Source organism: Camarhynchus parvulus, chromosome 17, assembly GCF_901933205.1.
Source record: "Camarhynchus parvulus chromosome 17, STF_HiC, whole genome shotgun sequence".
Taxonomy (NCBI): Eukaryota; Metazoa; Chordata; class Aves; order Passeriformes; family Thraupidae; genus Camarhynchus; species Camarhynchus parvulus.
In genome coordinates this window covers 5,708,760-5,723,224 of record NC_044587.1, presented here as the reverse complement: position 1 = coordinate 5,723,224, position 14,465 = coordinate 5,708,760, and the positions used below count along the sequence as shown (strand labels likewise).

General features: G+C 42.1%; 1 protein-coding gene across 6 annotated transcripts in view; it reads right to left on the bottom strand.

Annotated features, from left to right (window-relative positions):
* The window catches only part of DNM1 (dynamin 1), a 65,393-nt gene that overhangs the window by 37,367 nt on the left and 13,561 nt on the right, over positions 1-14,465 (bottom strand). For all 6 annotated transcript variants that reach the window (XM_030961770.1, XM_030961771.1, XM_030961766.1 and 3 more), the window contains exons 2-8: positions 4,388-4,461; positions 3,695-3,844; positions 3,118-3,321; positions 2,516-2,614; positions 1,676-1,836; positions 679-821; positions 465-600 (exon numbers count right to left, since the gene is read on the bottom strand). In XM_030961770.1, coding sequence (XP_030817630.1) covers positions 465-600; positions 679-821; positions 1,676-1,836; positions 2,516-2,614; positions 3,118-3,321; positions 3,695-3,844; positions 4,388-4,461 — 967 coding nt within the window. The remainder of the gene's footprint in view (positions 1-464; positions 601-678; positions 822-1,675; positions 1,837-2,515; positions 2,615-3,117; positions 3,322-3,694; positions 3,845-4,387; positions 4,462-14,465) is intronic.

Sequence of the window (14,465 nt, the reverse complement as noted above, 5' to 3'; positions counted from 1 at the left end):
GCTTCTTAGGTATCTATGAGTCCAACTTTAGATCGAGTCTTATGCTCAGGATCAAGAAGTACAAGTTTCAGCACCATTCCTTCCACATGAAATTCAGTCATAGTAGCTTTGACATATCTGTGAGGGCATTCAGTCATTGATTTACCATGGGTTCTGTTAAAGTGATTTTTCACACTCAATTTAGCATCTAGGAATCAAGTCCAAAAAAACATTGTCATTTAGCTCAGAAGAAGTTAAGTTCTGTCACAAAAACAGGGACAGAGGGGAAAGTCAGCACTATGGGAAGATCCCAATAAAGGAGACAAACAAGTGAAAAAAGGTGATAAAAGAGAAAACCATGAAACAAAGTAGCTGAAGAGAAAGTCCACTGATGAAATATAGCAAGAGGAGCGAGGAGACAGACAGAAGTAGTAACATACAACAGGAAACAAAAAGTGTATGTCAGCAGCAAGGGGAAGCAGTACCTTCACCAGCTCAAAGGGGAAACGCTCGTGGAAGATGCGGTTGATCCGAGCTCCTCCCGACAGCTCATAGGTGTCAATTTGGTCTCCAGAGCCTTCAATGCGTTTCTCAAAGTCTACAGCAAACTGCTGGACCATCCTGAAAGAAAACCAAGAGCATGAAGCAGAGCTCATTGCTGAGCAGGCCTTTCCAGGGAGGGACACCGAGGCCACTCACTGAAGCAGAGCTTTGGTCTTGCGAGCAGGGTCATCGGGGCGAAAGTTCTTGTACTCCTCCACCTCCTTCTCAATGGACAGGAGCTGGCTCTGGAGCTTGTTCCGCAGCCCTGGCAGTGTGTCACGGATGTGGTTGGTCAGTTGCTGCACAAGAAGAAGGTTTAACATGACAATAAACCTCTAGGTACTTGCTGGGAAGAGTTTGCTGCCTCCACACTATAAAAAAGATGAAAGCTCCTCTCTGTGTTCAGTTCTTCTGTGTGGTCGTAACAAAATGTCAATCCCAGGACAAATACCAGTTATGAGCTGAAGGTATTCCCCCTACCTAGCTCCTGCCTATTGCCCCCTCTACTCTTGACCTTCAGTTTACCTTCTAGTATGGTTCAAAACTCCCATCCACACAAACCAAACCCAAGAATAAACTTCACATTAAAGTATTAGCATTTGCTTTTTACATGAGGGTAAAGGCTACTCTGCCTTCAGATTAGCAAACTATTGACACCCAATGTGGTGGTAAAGCCTTAAAAAAAAAAGGGTGAAAAGGTAAGATGGAAGGAGCCAAAACCATTCATGAGGCTCCAGTAAGAGGGTTTCCACAAAGCACAGCTTTGTGGGAAACTCCAGTTTGAAGATGAATATTTGAATAAGGAGAAATAGGAAAGAGACTCTCTCCATTTCAGAGAGTATTTCAAGGGGGCAGAGAAGGAAGCAACAGTAAATTGCTGCTGTATGAAAAATAGATAGCCTCAAGAGATGGGAAATAACTATCAGTAACACACAAATACTGCTAGGTACAGAGATCACTAGAATTTAGAAGGTATCTTTTAATTTAGCCAGAAAGACCTTGCATCTTGATAGTGTATTATACCACAAACCAACTACTGAAAGTGAAAGGACAAATCAGTGCTCTGCCTTTGGGGTGCAAGCTCCATTATTGGCCTCAATGTGTTTCACAGCCAGTGACACCATGGGCAGCAGTTCCTGACTGTGGACAGTACCTGGTTCAGAACTTTCTGCAGGAATGGGGTTCCCATGCGATCAGCCATGTGTCTGTAGGCTGGGTGGGAGAGAAAAAACTTCCTCTCTGCAGCCAGAGCTGCCTGAATGTCCTTCTTGCCATCTATGTCCTTCTGACTTCTGTTGACCACACCAATGTAACCTGTGAGAGTGGGGTTAGAGATCAGATAGCTGCAAGGATGTAAATAAAACCCAGACTTGAAAAGGAAGTTACTCAGCCAGCAGCATTACAAAAGGGGGATTCTAGTAGTGGCACATTATTAGGGGCAACTGGAAGAGTTTAAAATTAGACTTTCCTTGAATGGCCCAGGTTCTGATGTTTTGGTATGCAGGACAAAAATGAGTATGGAACAGAGAATTAGCTTATTTGTTACTGTTCTCCTAAAACAAAGCACACTCCAGTCTCATTTATTTCAGACTCTCCTTTTATGACTCCTTAGCACAGGTACTTTTGCCATGGCCACAGCAAGTACCACAGCCAAGAATTATTTAATCTCTTTACTGTGGCAGAAAGGGAAGTGTTTTAGACATCTTTCACAGTTTGCCTTAATGAAAGGAGGAAAGAAAAAGTAAAAATAAGAGCATAAGTGTGTTCCTGCTAGGACAACATATCAAGGTATATATACTTAAAAATTCCTGTTAACAGCATGACTGAGCCCTGTTTCCCAACTTTTCTCACTTCTAGGTTGGAACAGAGATGGTTTAAGCACAAGTGGTAAGAAATGTTATAAGAAGGGAAAGGAGGAAGAGGATGAGGCCAGGACACCTCACACAGGGAAAACAGAGGAAGGAGATCATGGGCAAAGCACGAGGAAACCTACCCCTACGGAGGGGAAGCAATTTGTTTTCTAACACATCTCGTGCATCAGTTCCTTCATCCATAAGATCCAGCTTGGTGATGACCCCAATGGTGCGTTGGCCTATGGGAAAAAAACACAACATACTTGATCAGCAAATGACTCATGTATTATTTTCCTCTGTTCACAGAGCTTATAGATTGCCCTACTTAGCTACCCAAGGGCTCTTGAAGTCACACATTACAGCTCCTATCATGTACAAGAGGCCACAAGAGCAAAACAGACAAAAATCAGTTCTCGGTTGTATCCTGCTGAATGCACAAGCTATGCCACAGCAGAAAAGGATTTTAGTGTATTTTTCCTAGTTCTTTTTAGGCCAAATGCAAATGATTAAAGGAAAGGAAATCCTTCAACTCTTTAGAAATGGGGCTTAGACAAATTAAGAAAACGGGAGTAACGAACTTTCTACTACAGCAACTGTTAACACTCACTAATACCTCTCAGAAGAATGTTGGTGAAAATACATCCCAAGACAACAGACATGAGCCACAGCTACTGGGCTAATCACAACCAAATGAAAATCAGACCCTGTCTAGTAATGCCAGGATAAATCAGGAGACATTTACCTTGGGGATCCACCTCCTTTGCAATCTTCAGGGCATCAGAATTGGCCAGATCCGAGTTGGCTGGGGATACTGCTAAGATGAGGCAGTTCTCTTTGGTGACAAACTGCATGAGCATGTCTCGGATCTGGAACTCGATGTCAGGGGGCTGATCCCCTACAGGGACTTTTGTCATACCCGGAAGATCCACCAAGGTCAGGTTCAAGACTAGACACAGGACACAGGAGTTAGCACAAGAGATTGTTAAGGTAGGAATATTCTGATCTTTAAGTACCACCTGTAGTTAAAGTGACTCCAATAAGGGATAAGAGATGTGCACACAAAAGCACACAAAGCTTTCTATTTCCTTCTTGTTATGGGTCAGTAAGAACCAGTTGCAGGTTGTTTCTACTGTGATTGTCAATGATCTCATCACCCTCCCCTTTAAATCACTTGTTTTCACACTGATCAGGAAAATTGTGCCCTCAAAGTCCTTCCACATATGCTGCACTGAACAGGGAGGGATGACAGTACTTTGTTTTCAATTACAACGGGGTGCAGAGCCTTCTAGAAGAGTTGGTCCCTCTGCATTAGGACTCACCATGGGGAGAGTAGACTCGGAGATTGATGGGCACAGGGGAAATCCCTTTGTTGGAGCCAGTAACACGATCTGTTTCAGCCTCAATCTCCAAACGGACCTCTTCAAAATCAGTGAATTTCTTTCCTTTGCAGTGTAGGAACTCGCCATATTCTATGTAAACAGAAGTAGAGTCAGAAATAGTCACCAAAATCAGAGAAACATCCAGAAGTGTGATGAAAGCATCCTGAAGCACAACACAACAAAACACAATTGAAGGGACGAAGTCTGGCTAGGGCCTTTCCCAACAGAGTTTGCAGGTTGGAACAGTAGTTACTGCAGTCACATTTATGTGGTCAACACCTGAGATAATTCAATTGAGCCCAACATCATCACCCCCCTTAATTCACTACATTTTCAGCAGGGTCCTCTGGCTTTTAGGTCTTACTAATAGAGAGTCACAGCTGCATAGGCAAGGCAAATTATGATGTGTGTGCATGAAACCTTGAATAATAAATTAAAACAATCAAAAAAAAACATTAAGAAGCATTTTGCTTCTCAACACTTAATGCATTAGATGTTAAACAGGCAAAAAGGCTGCAGGTCATTTTTCCTCGGGAAAAGCCTTATTTATTTTCTCCAGTGATCAAATAAAACCTTCCTGACTAGGACAGCCAGCAATCCAGCTGGACACACAGGGGAAGGGAGCTCACATACCTGTGCTGGCATTGACCAGCTGAAGGACCAGTGGGCGCCTGGTTACGATGCCAGATCCACGTGGCAGAAAGTCCCTGCAATGAAACAGGAAGTTTTGGATGAGTGTGTGATTGTTTCCTTCCCTTTTTACAGCTTTTCTGTTTCTATAAGTGTACATGGACTCTAAGGGGGAGTCCCAGCTATGAGCACAAAAAAGTTTAAGTCACTAAAAACAAAATGCCTCTCCTTGAGAAGGGCAAGAGCTTGTTCTGAAGCAGTTTATGCTCACAGTACAGTCCCTCTAATAATGTCTGTGGCAGTACATCTCCTTCAGCTGAAGTTCCAAGTTAGCTAACAAGCCCATTTAATATAGCTGTCTGTACTTTGGAAAAAAAATACACTTTCATCTTTCAGAAAGAAAAGAGAAGCTGACACAGAGCCAAAGAACTAGCATGCCTCCTTTTGGCAAAAACAATTACAAAATTCACTCACACCCTGCACTTGAGGCTTGAGAAGACACCACATTGTCCCAGTGTGCAAACACCACGTGATACAACTGAGAAAATAACCAACAGCCAAAGACTTGTCTCCACACAGGGTCCCTTCCTGGCTATAACTATCAAGATATCAGTATTGCCAAGGCAAAAGTAGCAGTTTCTTTCTGTATTTAAAAGAATCCCGAATTTTTGTGTACGTCAAGTAATTTCAAGGAAAAGCAGCCTTGTACTAACACTCTCCAAATGCTGACTTAGCAGCCAGAGCCCACCAGTTCTCCTTTGCTTTTCCTTTTTTTCCAATCCAAAGCTAGGCGTGCTCACTGCATCTGCTGATGACCTTGCTAGTTTGTGGTCTGCTTTTCTACTACTTGGCTGTTCATGTGGCTCTTCAAGAGCCACTGAGCAGTTCTGAAAATATAATCAATTGCTTCCTCACCTACTGGGAGAAGCATAACTTCAAAATATGTTTCCTACAGCATGAACATAACATTCTGTGTTAAAAGAAGCCCTGCCTACACTGGCAGGGTTCTGGCAGACAATCCTCCTTCCCTTCAGAACTGATTCTCCTTCCCTTCATAACTGTGGCAAGGAATAATTTTGCTGATTCAGGAGCAACTATTGACTCTGCTGCATGAGAAATCCAGGGCTCTCCGCTTTGAGGTATTCCTCTTACTCCTGCATGAACTTAAGACTGACAAAGTCCATGAAGATGAGAAGTGAGTTTCTGTTTCAGACAAGGCCTTGAGCAGCCCTGTCTCAGCTCCTGGTCTGGCCAATCATTTCCTGTGTAACCCTATGCAAGTTATTCTGCTTCTCTGTGTTTCCATTTTCTCAGCTATAAAAGTAATTCCCCATCTGTGGGAATGTCAGAATAACTTGGTAATATCAAAAACTGAAGACTAGGTTCAAGTTAAATGAGTGTAAGGAGGCACTGTATATCCTCTAACACTTCAAATAAAAATATCACCTGTTAATTACTAAGTCAGGAGTAATGGAACTTCAGTTAAAATTAGACTGAAACTCATTCTCATTATTTTAGACTTTCCAGAAGTATAACGAGTTAACTGGGGATTGCCTTTCATTTGATTTTCAAATAATACAGCTTTAGTTTTTCCATTCCAGTGGGATTAACCCTGGAATCTCTGAGACACTGCATCATTCTAACAGCTTTCTGTTGCATCAGCTCCATTCCTATATAGATGTCTGTGGTCAATATGTGGAAAAGTCCTATCCTTGTATCAGTTGTGAGCATAACAAATCCATTTGCGTTCCACTGATTTTTTTTTAACTTATATCTGAGAAAAAGGAATCATATTACTACAGATTCCCTTTCCAGCACACCAAGACAGTCCTCTAGTTATTGGTTTCCAACTTGCAGTATCAAATCTTGCTTTACTGTAGAAAAAGGACCACTTGCATTTATAAGCAAGAAATCAATAGGAAGCAAGATCCTATTCATGCTGCACTCTGTTTTCCTGGAACTTTCTGCTTTGGTTAAAATCCCAATTTCTCTGCTGTCCTTATCACAGCTACTAAGAAAAAAAATCTCAAGACAAAAAGATAAAAAGCCTATGGCATTAGGTTCCAGCATTATTTTAAAAAGATCCAATTTATTTGTTAACTTAAGTAGCTCTCAGGCTATTTCAAGGAAAAACCCCCAAGTCCTCTAGAGGACAAGACAATAAATCAATATGGAAGATTTTGTCACCTAAACCAAGAATCTTTAGTGCTGCTGTAGTTCTGAGTGAAAATACATGCAAATCTGATCCCTAATATCAGAAAATGAATGTGTGTTCTTACCCACAAACTACTGGGAGGTACATGCAGTTCAACTTTCAAATATTCTCTACACTTGACTCCTATCAGGAGTCACAGCCAAATAGCTTTATTACAAAAAACCTACAATTTATGTAGTATTAACCCATTGTACCCATATTATTTCCTATTCTTCATTTAATGTCTCTCTACAGTCTGTTGGAAAAACTCCTTCCTCCTCCAGCTCCAGCTAAGCCTTTCAAATCATAGAAAGCAAAAGGTAAGGATTAGTAAATTCCGTGGGGAGCTGGCTGAGTGCTGAGGAGCAGCAGGAGTGGAGAGCCCTGCCTGCCCTCTTGCAGGGTGCACAAACTGCTGCTGCAAATAAATAAAACCACAGAGCACGTGTGGCACAGACAACAGTCTGAGCTCACTTCAGAGCCTGAAGGAAGAGCTACACACACAGTTATTGCTCCAAAAGAGCAGCCCAAAGTGATGACACCAAGCTGGAATCAGGAATACAACACACCAAGTAAAAACCACAACACTGCCAGGTGACCTAGGCAGGAAAGAGCAGAGGGGTTAAAATGGCTTATTCACTTCCAGCAGGGGAGATGTAAAAGGCTGAGGGAGGAAAAAGAAAGATGGAATAAGTCTTCAGAGATAAAATGTTATAAAGGCTTTGAGTGCTGAGACAAGGCGGCTGTAGCATGACAGCAGAGCCTCACTACATTCACCACTATACATGAGTGCCTGCATTATGTTACTCAGGTTGAGGGCACCAACCCCCTTGTTTTCCTCTTTCACTCTTTATCTTAACAACTGGGAAATCCTTTTTCTGTTTCTTTGTTTGTAACACACAGAAGTGCACGACAACATTTGATTTCCTGTGCTTTAAGGCAGGAATACAACACTGTGCCACTCCTCCAGGCTAGGCTTCATCTAGAAAATACACAAAGTAGCAGCTAAAACAGACAGAGCTGTATTCAGGGAATATAAATACTTAATTTGCTTGTAGCTTTCTTAGCTATTGACTCAAAATTCTGAATCAAGATATTGAGCTATCAGTTCTAGCAATGTAATTCCAAGCATTTTATCAAGGTTGGAAAACTAGGCTCAGGTAACTACATTTCCCAAAACATCACTTATTGGAAGACTTATTTCTATATATTTCACACTCATTTTTTTATTAACAACAGGCAAAGAGAATACTGAGGTAGGTGAATTCTTGGCCAGAGATAGATCTCCTCTTCTAAACCAAGGCAACAAAAAGAACCAAGGATGCAAATCTTAACAGGTCTCAAGCTGAAAGAGTTCAGGCAGGGAAATGACCTGAAAAGGCATTTATTGTGTATTTTGCATTGCTCAGTTCTGAAGTGCTTACACATGTTCTTGACTAGCTACCTCAGGGCAAGCACAATCACAGCATCCCCTCCAGTCTTATTACCATTTTCATATGCAGAGCTGCATGAGAGTGCAGATTTGGGCTGAAAGCTGCATTCTTAATGCAGTAAAAAAATATTAAAGCGAAGGCAACTACTGTAGAGCAATACCAAAATAAAATCCAAACACCTTGAAAACACATTAAAGCAATCTTGATGTCATGCAACAATACATTTATAATCAGAGCACTGGGAATTGGGCTTTCCTTAATTGTTTTGTTGTTTGTTTGTTTGAGGCTTTTAACTAAAACCAGACACTATCTATGAAAAGCCTTCATGCATTAGGTAACTTAGAATCCTACAGAACAGAAAGGTTATTAGTGGCTATTAGTGACCAAAAAAACCACCTCTGTTCTATAAACAAGTTTCAGAACTCATTTAATGACTTGCACAATACAAAGGATTAGAAGTTAAAAGTAGCATCAACCAAAGACACTTTGCCCAAACTATTCATAAAACAAAGGAAATTGACAAACTGCTTGTATAAATCAACATATATTGTATGGAAAAGGAAGCAAAGAGAGGTGCAATCAAAAAAAGTAGGACACATACCCATATGGAAAGCTTGGGATTACCTGAAGAGGCACACACTGAAACTTTCAGACATGTTGCTTGTGTTTATTCATTGTGCTGCACTGAAGAAAATGTGACTGTCCATTAAAAGATATTTAGATGAGTTAGTTTGCTGCAGTAGGGGCACATTTGTGTCCACACATACACACAGTTTGCTCAGACCAAAGAATGTTTGTTTACTCCTTTGGTCAAACACTTGGATCTGATGTTTTCCTGTGAAATGAGACACTGAGATCTCTGGAGGAGGAGAAGCAATTCTTTGAGCATCTCAGTGACTGTTAGGGGCATGTTGTGCCTGCTCCACCAGCTTTGCTGGAATAAATGCTCTGAAATCCTGATAAGTACAAGACAAGTGATTGCATGAGCCAGTCTGTCCCTTCATGCTTTGCCACAAGTGTCAGCTCACTGCTTTAGGTTTGTGCTCTAAGGCTTAGAGATTCCTGTAGCATTTACAGTGCTGTTTCATTCCAGCAATCTGGTGTTTGCAAATCTCTTTTTGACCCTGTAGCCATGATATCAGAAGTGATAACCACAACTTCCTAACAGGGAAGAGTAAGAATGGCATCCCCACACATCAGTTCAGGCTGCAACTGCTTCTCCATAGATTCTCTTCTACTGCAAATATGAGCATCATTTATTCCCTCTTTCCACCAAATTCAAGCTTTGCACCTTCTCCATCCACTGGTAATCTGTATTTCTGAAAGGATTTTGAGTCAAAGCTTTTTCATGCATGATTATTGTCTTCACTGAAGTTGCAGCAGAACTCTTCAGCAGTCAGAACCAGAACAGAGTCCCAGGTACCATCCCTTGTTCCACACGGAACTCAGACCTTGCTTTCCCTGTTTCCAGAGAAGCTGGAAGGCTCAGAAAGCTGTTTGGAGAGGGCTCTGAAATACAAATCTAGGCCTAGTCTAGACAAATCAACAGCATAGCTGCAGTCAGTTGTTTGCCAGACCTTTGAGATTTTTGAATTAGAATGCACTAGAGAAGGTAAAGCCTCAATTGAAGAGCCAAAACAGCAGTTTATGAAGACATAAAAGTAGTTGCAAAGAACAGAAGGGAACAGCAGCATCTGATCATTTAATTTCTACTTGATTTCTTATTAAACATCTATAGAAAAACAGGGTATTAAGGGATATGATTAATCCCCAGTTTGAATTATATTCGCTACAGAAAATTAAAATTCACACAGCCTCCATAATTTCACACGGCTGTTTGTATTTTAATTTGAGTATTTGTAACTTCCTGTGTTCTGATGGTGCCTGGGGACAGCAATTCAATCAGAAATGCACTGCACAAAGCAGTATGCCAATATACCACAAGAAATACAGTTCTGTCCCTATGGATTTTACTGTCTGGTTACACAGTTCAGATCTGCTGCTGCCTAAGCTTCAAACCATTTTCATCTGTCAAGGCTTATAATTGATCATTCATCATTCTCACACATCCAGATCAAGAGTTCCTCCTTAGCTCATGATGGCACAGGGCTTTACAAGAATCCCAAGCCAATCCAGGGGTATTGGTACCTTTGACACATGATTCTTCTGATCACTGTGCCCATCAGCAACAGTGACATTTTCACACAAGCTGCATTCTATGAACAGCTTACACACTTCTCTGAACAGCATTTCATCTCACAGCACCTGTATTTTAAAACATGTTCTTACTTCAGCACATCAAAATGAATCCTTAACACACAGGCTGACACCTATGGGACACTTTAACCACACACTGAAAATATTTACTATTAATCATACAGACTCCTAAAGCCAACACCTCAAACAGTAGAAGCTTTGTACTTTTTGGTCACTGACTCCTGGGGCTCCTTCACAGTAGACATCATGTAGTTCTACTACAAGGAAGAAAGATGCAGAACTGCCCTTGGAGCACCTTCCTGGTCTGATCCTTCAAGCAACATACATTTGTAAGCAATTCCATAATTCAGGTGTGGGGCAAGAACAAGGACAAGTTTGTTCTTTCCTCTGCCACCCAGCAGGCTGCCAAGAGGGCTGCATTGCGGATTCAGAGTTTCCTGCTAACTTGGTGCCTCTGTGAGCTCTTCTCTTGCCTGAGCCAAAGCACTTCTCAACTAAAAAAAAAAGCTAGACAGGCCAAGAGGAAGAGCAAGCATTAAAAACAGGTGCATTATGAACAAAAACATCTATTAACCTGCTATTCTGTTTTCCTCTGCCCTAAACTCTCATATTCCTTTCATACTGCTTCACATCAACTTGGACACCAGTCACAGAGACTCATTATCATAATCTAAATCTTGTTCCTAGTTAAGCCATGGGTTTTTTTCCATTAAGGTTAGCACTTTTAGATAACTTTAAGCCAGAGGATGTGCATTATTTATCAGCCAATCCCCACAGCACAAGTATGCCTAGTCCTGACCCACAGTGAACAAGAGCAATTCCATAAGCACTTAGCATAATGTAATTTCTTAGGATGCAATTGGTACTGGTCACACAATGGATACATATAGAAATAAAGATCTATTGTAACTACACCATTTTCCAGTATACTGGCAATATTATTGTGCACAATGATTCATTATTCAAGAAAACAATTGTGAAAAATAAAGACAGGCAATAGTTCATGAGTGTCATCATAATATACATGTTAAGAGAAACAAAAAAAAAATAAAGAGAAGGCTTCCCACTGCCTTGTACCTTGAGTTCCTATTTACAATAGTGCAGAGGGAGTTTGACACTATTGTGCTGGCTTGGAACCCTTACAATTGCTTTGTTAAATAATTCTGACCCTCAAACAGCCTCTCCAACACCTGGCCACTTCTCCCAAGTACAGTTCCCCAAGTCAGTAAGCAAAAAGACCAAACAGCCTCTCAAGTGTGGAAGTTTGCTGCGCTTAAGGTGAGTTCCCAGGGACTGTCCTAGAAAATTCCCAGGGGCAGCCCAAGCAGGGCAAAACACAAGTGCCAGTATAAGCTGGACACATTTTTAACATAATACTGGATAATTTGCAGACACCAGTCAGAGAGGGTAGAGAATGAAGAAGAAAATAACTTCTGGAGTTGGTACCTTCTCCCAGTCTGCCTGGAGTTGTTCTATTCCCTTGTGCAGAACTGCACTCGATACCAGCACAGGGCCAGCAAGAGGTTCTGCCCAAGGTTTTGTGCAGACTGAGGCACTGAGGTTTCCAAACATGAAAGGACAGCAGCTAGGCTAATTCTGTCTAATAAGTATAGCAATAGTAGTATTACATGCTCACACCACATCCTGCTCCAGAACTGACATGATTCTCACCACAAGAATCACCTTTGCTGAGGTTCCTGCACCTCTTTTACCAGTGACCAGGATATGCCACGTTCTGGAGCTCTGCTGTATCTTTTCCCCACACTGTGCTCTCACTTCATTCAAAATAAGAAAAATACAGTGTATTTATAGAGTTAACATATAAACTCAATAAAGCCACATCAGAAACCTACAGCTACTGCAAAACACAACATTTCAAAAACCACAATGACCCCACACCATAGGCTCTGCTGAAAAGACAAGAAACCTTTCAGGAGACTGCCTCCTCCAAGGGAATCCACCTCCATAGAAAGCTGCATGTCTGGCTGTTTGAAAGCCTACACAATGAGTTTGGCAAATCAAATCCAGTTCCTCGTGGACAGGCATAATGGTGAGGTTTGTTTCACTGACATTTGGGGTAAATGATGTGCCACAGAGGGACAGATTGAATTTCAAGCTTCCATCTTAGCCATTTTATCATCAGCTTGTCTCCTCACCCTGGGACACAACACAATTACTGGCCACTGATTTACATCTACAGAGATGGCAGTGTTCAGTACTGCTGGTGGGTAATTTTTGGTAGTGCCCAGATCTTTCTTACAGAACAGGAGAAAGATTTTTGTTACTGGAAGGCATTGTCATATTCATGTGCTCCCATGCCTCTGGGACGACCTACATGCCTTGAACATCAGAAGTGTTAATCAAAAACGTGTTTTTCCCACTCAGAATGTGTTTGTTGAGCCAAGTGTGGGCTGAGGGGGCTCAGACAATGAGAGAGGAACACCCTGGGGCAATGTCCTCTCACACAACTGATACTTCAACTGCAGTGGCTGTGTTCAGTCTTCTGCCTGCAGCACCTTCCTTAACATTGCTAAGGCCAGAAGGAAAGCACACAGCAATTTTTACATGAATGCTCACTTGGAAACAGCTCTCTCCCCCACCCCTCCTCAAGTGCACTAAATTCTGCTTTTCTGCCTTATCTCTCACTGCACAGACTGGTTCCCAGGAGCCATCCATAGCAGTTGGGGCCTCTTTAATCCACTCTTTCCACATCCACACCTCCTTTCTCTGCATCTCAGCCCCTCTCCTGTACGTGCCTCTATGCAGGTTGCTGGAAGCAGTAGGATAAGATAAGTTTTGCTATTGTTTATTTTCATTTGAATCCTTTGGGCTGATTTTTCTGTTTCACACTCCACTAGCTTCAGGATACATCAAAATCTGGAAGGCAGCTGTGTGCACCATGCCAAGTCATGGCTGTGCTGGAGCTGCTGTGCACCAGTTCATCAAATGCACAACCACAGAGCACTCCTGGCTGCCCTGCTTCCACAGAGCAAGGGACTTCCAAGGAAGTCACAGGCAATCTTACACTTCTAGTCAATGGTCTGAGGGCCTGCCAGCATGCAGACTAAACTGGCATAGCCAGGAGTCTGCCCCAGGCATTTCTGCTGCTGTATGTCTACAGTAATTCCAAAGAAGCCAGCACACCCCAGCTCTGTGCTTGGTAAACCTTACAGCAGGATCTGGCCTGACTTTCAAGGTCTATATATATATTTTTAGATGACCTGAAAGTAAAGCAGAGATATTGCTGCATTCTTCTGATGCACCCCTGCAAATCCATAACCAGGATTATCCCATCCAATTGACTTACTGGCTATATTACAAAGCATAAAGAAAAAATTTCTGCTGGAAGCTGCCCTTCATCCCTAACTCAGTTTACATAACATGGAATATAGGAAGTCCCTATACAGTAAGGGGAGACAGAAACTGAGCAAAGAGAATTTCTCCCCATTACAGACAGTTACACAGCTCCTGTCCTACATTTGCAGGAAACAAGGAGTACCTTGGGAAAAGGTTCAAACACACAGAGGCATTACCCTTTCTGTCAGTTTTCCATGGTCTGCCTTGTTTCTATCTAGAAATACAAGCTCTGCCTCTCAGTCAGTGTTAGAGCCTGGATAGGTAAGTGCCTTTAGGACCTGAGAGTCTGAAATACAGAGGTGTTGGTTAACTCCTTCAGAAGGACCAGCACTGGGATCTTGCACAAGGGCACCAGGCCAGTTTGAAGAGACTCAGTTCTACAGATCACTAAGAATATATGGGGTTTAGTGAAAACTTCTTATTTGAACCTGTTTGAGGTTCATATTCATGCTTTGATTCCTTCTGTGGTTTCATGAGGTTACCTTTCATTTTTTTTTAAAAAGTCTCAAAATCATCACCCCTTGTCCCAGTGCTGGGACTGTCTGAGATCAGTACAACAAATTGCACTTAAAATAATTTCATCAGCAACCATCACTTGAAGCTTGTCTCAAAGATCTCAGCTTCCCCCAGACCTTGCAGATACCACAAATAGTTTTCAGTTCTTGTGAGGTACAAGCAGAGTTCATTCCCTCAGCCATCCCAGCTGAGGAGTCTGGGTGCAGCTGCCTGCACTGCAATGCAGCCCTCCTTTGGGGCAATGAGTAAGCAAGGTTAAACTCTTTTTTTTAAGTGCCACGGAGGGCTGTGACCCTGGGAATCCCACAATGGTGGCAGATTGGAGCCACGTGCTTCCCTCCCTAATTGTGATCACTGGCTGATA